General features: G+C 34.2%; 1 protein-coding gene across 2 annotated transcripts; it reads left to right on the plus strand.

Annotated features, from left to right (window-relative positions):
- The first annotated feature begins 428 nt into the window (after positions 1–428).
- On the plus strand, positions 429–4,621 carry LOC112422439 (polyamine-modulated factor 1-binding protein 1). Of its 2 annotated transcripts, none has more exons than XM_024785318.2 (3): positions 429–692; positions 2,504–2,783; positions 3,445–4,621. In XM_024785318.2, exons 2-3 carry the CDS (start codon positions 2,510–2,512, stop codon positions 4,455–4,457), a joined length of 1,287 nt encoding a protein of 428 aa, XP_024641086.1. In that variant the 5' UTR covers positions 429–692; positions 2,504–2,509; the 3' UTR covers positions 4,458–4,621. The 2 variants fall into 2 exon arrangements, with proteins under 2 accessions (XP_024641086.1, XP_024641085.1); XM_024785317.2 differs by having other exon boundaries at positions 432–692; positions 2,504–2,801.
- The last annotated feature ends 1,279 nt before the right edge of the window (positions 4,622–5,900 follow it).

Raw genomic sequence — 5,900 nt, forward strand, 5'->3', positions numbered from 1 at the left:
GTTTGTTGAGCTATGCTTAACTATTCATTTAACACTTTAAACCTAACATAATATTTTTTATATTGATTTACTTGCATATATATACATTCAATTAATGAGAACTAGTTGAAAAACTATATCCTATATTACATTAAACTATTTTACTTTCATCTCTCTCCAAAGCTCTCTCAAACAACTTTTCTAATTTTTCTGTAATTCTTTTTCTTCTTCTTACAATATGTTTGGAACAGCCGTGGATTTTTCACAAACGCACGTTTAATCAGATCCTACAATTTTTGGCTTCATTAAATTCACGTTGAACTTGCATAGGGACACAAGAATATATCGCGAAACGCCAATCCAAACACTATATTATTTGGATAACAAGTTAATTACTTAAAGTGTAAAAGTGAATTGCACTAACAACTCTAAACTATTTTACACTTCATATAAACCAAGACTCGTCCTTAAAAAAAAAAAAAAGACTCATAAAATTTTGGGCTATGGGCTAAAGCCCAAATGATGGACTACCCAAAGCAGGCCCGGGCTTAAGCCTAAAGCCTACAAAGCATAGCCCGGGTCAATTCTGCTTCCTTCCTTGCTCACGCACTGCAATTTGCCTCTCTCCTTCATCTGCCGTGATCTCTGTACTCACTGCCATTGTTGCCTTCACAGAGCTTCATCTTGCTGTGTACAATTGCAGAAGAATTCAGGTAACACAATCTCCTTGTAATAATCTTATATGCGTGTTTCATTAAGTTCTTTTTCATGTTAAATTTTGTGATTTTTTTTTTTGTTTCAATTTTTACTTGTGGACTTTGAATTTAAGATATAATTAAGGACTTAACTTTGATTTTTATTTAATGATTTAAATTTATTTTTTTAAATTTTTTTGATGCTTGAATTTGTGAAATTTTAGACGTTAAAAAGTTGGAATGACCCGTTAGTTTAAATATAAGTGATGAAGATTTATGTGAAAAAATTGAACTTGAGTAGAAATTTTGGTAGTGCAAATTATTGGTATTTGAAGGAATATGAGGAGTTGATATAAACATGGTTTGTCCCGATGAGCTTAGTTCATTTGATAAGGACAATGCATAATGTATGTAAGGTCTGAGGTTCGATCCCCGGACACCACAAAAAAAAAAAAAACATGGGTTTATGTTGAAAAAAATAATATGAACTTGGAAAAAGAGGGAAAAAAAAAACTGTTGGTAACAAAAATTACTTTTATTATTATTACTACTACTTTAAAATGCAAGTGGTTAATGAACTCTACGCAAAGACGAATCGCTCAAGAAAACTCGAGTTCACTTCCTAGGTGACACAATTCTCGGTCATGTTTGGGAGTTGAGTTTTGGAGGGGAGGGCTTTGGACGGAAGGTTATATTTTGATATATATTTGTAATTTTTAAATTTTTTGAAAGAACAACTACATAAATGATCAAATAATACTTCAAGAACACTTAATTCATTTTTGAAAATATTTTACGGTGTCTTTAATTTAAAAAAGAGAAGTAAGCCCTTCCCTCCTCTATGAAATGAGGGTAAGGATGGAGATTGTTTGAAGTTTTAGTAGTTTGTTTGATTTTTTTGGAGGGGAGGAGATCAAACTCCCCTGTAAGCTAATTTTGAATCCCCTCCAAAATGGGTGATTTGGAGGGAAGAGAGTGTTTATTTAAATTTAGACTTAAATAGCCATATGTCTAATGTGGTCTTAAATATATAAAGGGTGAAAAATGTAATTTTATACTTTCCCAGTTTCCCTCCCCCGTCAAACCAAGCACAGCATTTTAAAATCTCACCTCTTCCCCTCTTTCCTTTGTTGAACCAAACAGATTAAGGACTAATTGCTCCATAAAAATGTATTTTGCACATATATTTAAACTATGATCTGGACTATTGATCCAATTATAGCATGCAAATTTCTATTCGGTGTGTAGACTGTGGAGAAAATATGTTTCACAGTTGACGACCTATTGCATATGTTTTCCTGCAAAAGTTTCTGTTTGAAGAGTCTAGCGCATATTGTCTTTCTATCTTATTTTGGATAATTCTGTTGTTAGTTATATAATGTTGCCTATTTGGTATTGGATTTCACATCTGACTGTTGCTCTTGCAACATTAGGAGTTTAGTTACTTTATGATAATTGAATATATGTTCCTGAAGATAAATATTGATTCAGCTATACTCTTTTTACCTGTAATAACCAAAAACCATTTGTAGCTTCATTTGTGTTTGCTTGTTCTTATTCTCTTTTATAATTCACTATATGAGTTTTGTGTAAAAAAAATATACATCTCAACCCCTCCTTTTTAATTGGTACAAAATATAAGATCTCTTTATTTGGCTGTAACTATAGTACTATGCTATTGAATTTATGTTATTTACATATAGTAGATGCTGGTGTTCGGGCTTTGTGAACTCATTCTGTTTGTGTAAGCGATGTATTTTGGATTTGAAATTCTCGATTTGTTTGCCTTGCTTTTTTTTTTGCTTAGTTTAGTTGATATTTTTTCGCAGGCGAAAATGACAAATGAGATTACAACGAGCAGTGAGATAGATTACGAATGTGAAGATTTTAATAGTTCGAAGCGACCAAAAATGACATCTAAAGTATGGGATGAAATGGAGCGTGTCCAAACAACTGAAGGTAATAAAGTTCTATGCAAATACTGTGGAAAGCTGTTACAAGATAACTGTGGAACTTCTCATTTGAAGCGACATTTAGTCATATGTCCCAAGCGACCAAAACCATTGGGTGTTGTTACTCAAGATTCAATGCCTTCTGGGTATCTCAGAGGTATCTATAGTGCCAAAGGTTAGAGTAGTATTTTTTTTGGATGTGCAATCCTTTTTCCCGCAAATTCATGCTATCTCCATTTTTCTTTACTCAATTAACTGCCATATAGTTTATCAAGTTTAGTAATCTTTGGTGAATGAACTGAAACAAAGACCTAACTGATTAACATCTGAAAATATTTTAAATAATTGGGATGGACATGGGTTCTAACTGGTTGGTTATAGGCTTCGAGCTTTGCTTGCAAGTTTAATTGATTGTATGCATGCATCTCAATTCGTTAAACCTTGGGGTCTCGTGTAAGTGGTTGATGCACAGGGTGTATAGTGTTTTTGTAAACACCCGAGTTCCACGTTTGGTTCCTAATGATGTATAAAAAGTTGTGATCTTAACTCACGTAAAAATAACAAAGTTGAAAAACAAATGCCACATATAGTAGCCATAGTAGTGTGAGATTGATTGTGATAGCATTAATGCTTGCTATATCTATGGCGGTGGCTTGAGAAGCTTGAGTTCCGTTCCTCTGTTTTGTAATTAAATTTTGCTTTTCTTTTCTTCCCATTGAAATGTGGCTGGATGTGATTTTTTTTTTTTCATTTGTTCATACCAAATAATAGTTTGTTACCTTTCCTTATCACTGCTAACTTTTTTCTTTTTGTTGAAGATTCTGGATCAAGCAAAGCGCTTATGGTACGGCCATTAAAGGCCGAACCTCAATCACAGGTCATATGTTTTTCTCCAGCTCCAAATTATGGAGCTGCAACTGTTACTATTGCGTCCGTTAAAAATACTTCCGGTACCATTGGAGAACTAAATCATAAAAGTAGTCCCACTTTGTTACTTCCTAGCGTTGAATCTCCCCGAAATCAAGAGGAACTGTCTCTGGATGACGGAGAAATGAATGCATTTTATGCTTCTCTCGATGTCGAGAGCCCGTTTAAGTCACCTACACAAGATACCACAGTCATCACTGAATCATCCAACACTACGTCGCCTTGTGAAGAGACAAGCAAAGCATTGAAAACACTACAAGACCTTCTCTCCAAAGAGTTCTCTGTTCTTTTGCAGACTGGACAGTGCGGTACTGTGAAATCTACGATTGAATACCTTTCGAAGATGTCTGCGGTCAACGGAATCTCTTCGGAAATGAGGTTGTTGATATTAGAAGTTTCTAGAGAATTCACTCGCTGGAGTTGTGACTACAACGACGCCAGTAAGAAAATAGAGTCTGCGAGCTCCCACATCATGAAAGCAGATAAAGTAGAAGAAAGTCTTGAAGCAAACAAGAATGAGTTCAAGGAAGTTTTGTCCTTAGAAAATGAGTTGTGCAACCAGCTTGCAACTTTGGAGCAAAGAAAGAAGGAGCTAGAAGAGCAAATAAATGCGATCAAAGCTAACATATCGGTGTTTCAATCGGCTAAGATCACAGCTACGAAGAGAAAAAGGGAAGTTTTTGAAGAAGCAAAGACTCTCAAAGCACAAAGAGATGAGTTGAGAGAACAAGTTCCTCACTTGAAGGATGAGAGGGAAGTGGCCAAGAAAATCCAAGAAAATATTCAAGCTGAATGGTTAAAGCTTGGAGAAAAATTTAATAAAAGCTTAAATGGGGTAAATTCTTCTGAAAAATTGGATGGTAAATCCTCCATTCAGGCTTGTCAATCAGAAAATTCCTTATAACAAACTGATTTTCAATTTTAACTATATCAGATACTTTGTTGTGTACTTCTATGGTGAGAATTGAACCATTTTTTTCAATTGATTTAAATCTCAAGATCTTATTCGTCACAAAGGACCTTGCTATGGTATTTCGTTGTATATATATTTTAAAATGTGTTGTGAAATATTTATTATGTGCTTATAAATTTTAGGTTTAATTGCTCTTTTTGTCCCTTAAGTTTTTATTTAGTATCACTTTAGTCCCTTAAATAAAAAAAAGACCGTTTGAATACATTATTTTTATCTCAAAAAAGTAAATCAATATTTAAGCTTTTTATAGAAAAAAAGTAAATCAGTAATTATGCTTTATTCTTATTTTTTTTGTCTTTAGTTACCATTAAGTGCCATGTTGGCACTCCTCTCTCCTACATGGATACTAACAATCATCTCCTCTGTATGGGTCCCTATGTGGCTTCTACATATATTCCTTTATGAATCCACAACTTTGTGTAGTGGTTCATGTGACTCTCATCACCACCAAAAAAAGAAATATCTCTTTTCATTTCTTTTAGAGTAAATCGTCATCATTTTGGTTGTTTATTGTATCACCTTGTGTCATTATAGTCTTTTAATGTATAAAAATTAGAAAATGTATTTGGAATTTGGATGTCTCACTTCTAAGTTACTTTGGTTCTCGTAGAATAATGTGTCTTTCGTTTGTTAATTTGATCCTCTAACATGTCTTTAGTTGATCAGTTTGGTCCACAAAATCGCAAACAATAGTAACACTCGTAAACTCTTGAGCAATTTGATTACATTAAAGGACTACTGACAAAGTTAGAGACTAAAATGAAGATTTATTTACTCATTGTTATGTGGCTTGATGGTTGTTTGTGGCCGTTTGCAATTTTATTTCACTTAAGAACTAAATAATTTGGGTTTACTGATTAGAATATTACTTTTCTCACCCTGTTGCCTTCTCGCGCGCTCTGCAAAAATTTCATAAATACCCCTGATCCGGATTACGTAATCTGGACCAGATTGTTAGTGTTTCTGGAATATATAATCCGAACAAATACAATATGAATATTTTGTGTCTTTCTTTGATGTCAAGAGTCTCTGTTGACCGTTATACAAACCCCGCATAAGCTGCAATGCAATTGTAGGGGTCGTATGAGCGGTCAACAATGACCATGACACCACTAACACTCTTAAAATCTACCTCCTAAAAAACTAATTTTTTTTTTGAAGAAAATGTAAGAAAGGAGAGTGAAGAAGAATGAAGGAAAACTGTTGAAGATCCAAGCCTTTTAAGTCCGGTGCAAACTTTTCAGAATTTGTTCAGCAGATCTAACCATGAAAGCGTCCAACTCGATCGGTCCTCTTGTACTGTGCTGACCAAAGACAGAGAACATGATTTGCACGTCGTCGTCGTCGTTCTTGAGTTTCATCCGGCTGAAGCGA

The sequence above is a fragment of the Medicago truncatula genome, chromosome 6 (assembly GCF_003473485.1).
Source record: "Medicago truncatula cultivar Jemalong A17 chromosome 6, MtrunA17r5.0-ANR, whole genome shotgun sequence".
NCBI classification, from domain to species: Eukaryota; Viridiplantae; Streptophyta; class Magnoliopsida; order Fabales; family Fabaceae; genus Medicago; species Medicago truncatula.

Coding starts and splice junctions, on each gene's coding strand:
- LOC112422439 (XM_024785317.2), top strand. CDS start 2,510: ATGACAAATGAGATTACAACGAGCAGTGAGATAGATTACGAATGTGAA. Junction 2,802..3,444: donor AGGTATCTATAGTGCCAAAG/GTTAGAGTAGTA, acceptor TTTTTGTTGAAG/ATTCTGGATCAAGCAAAGCG.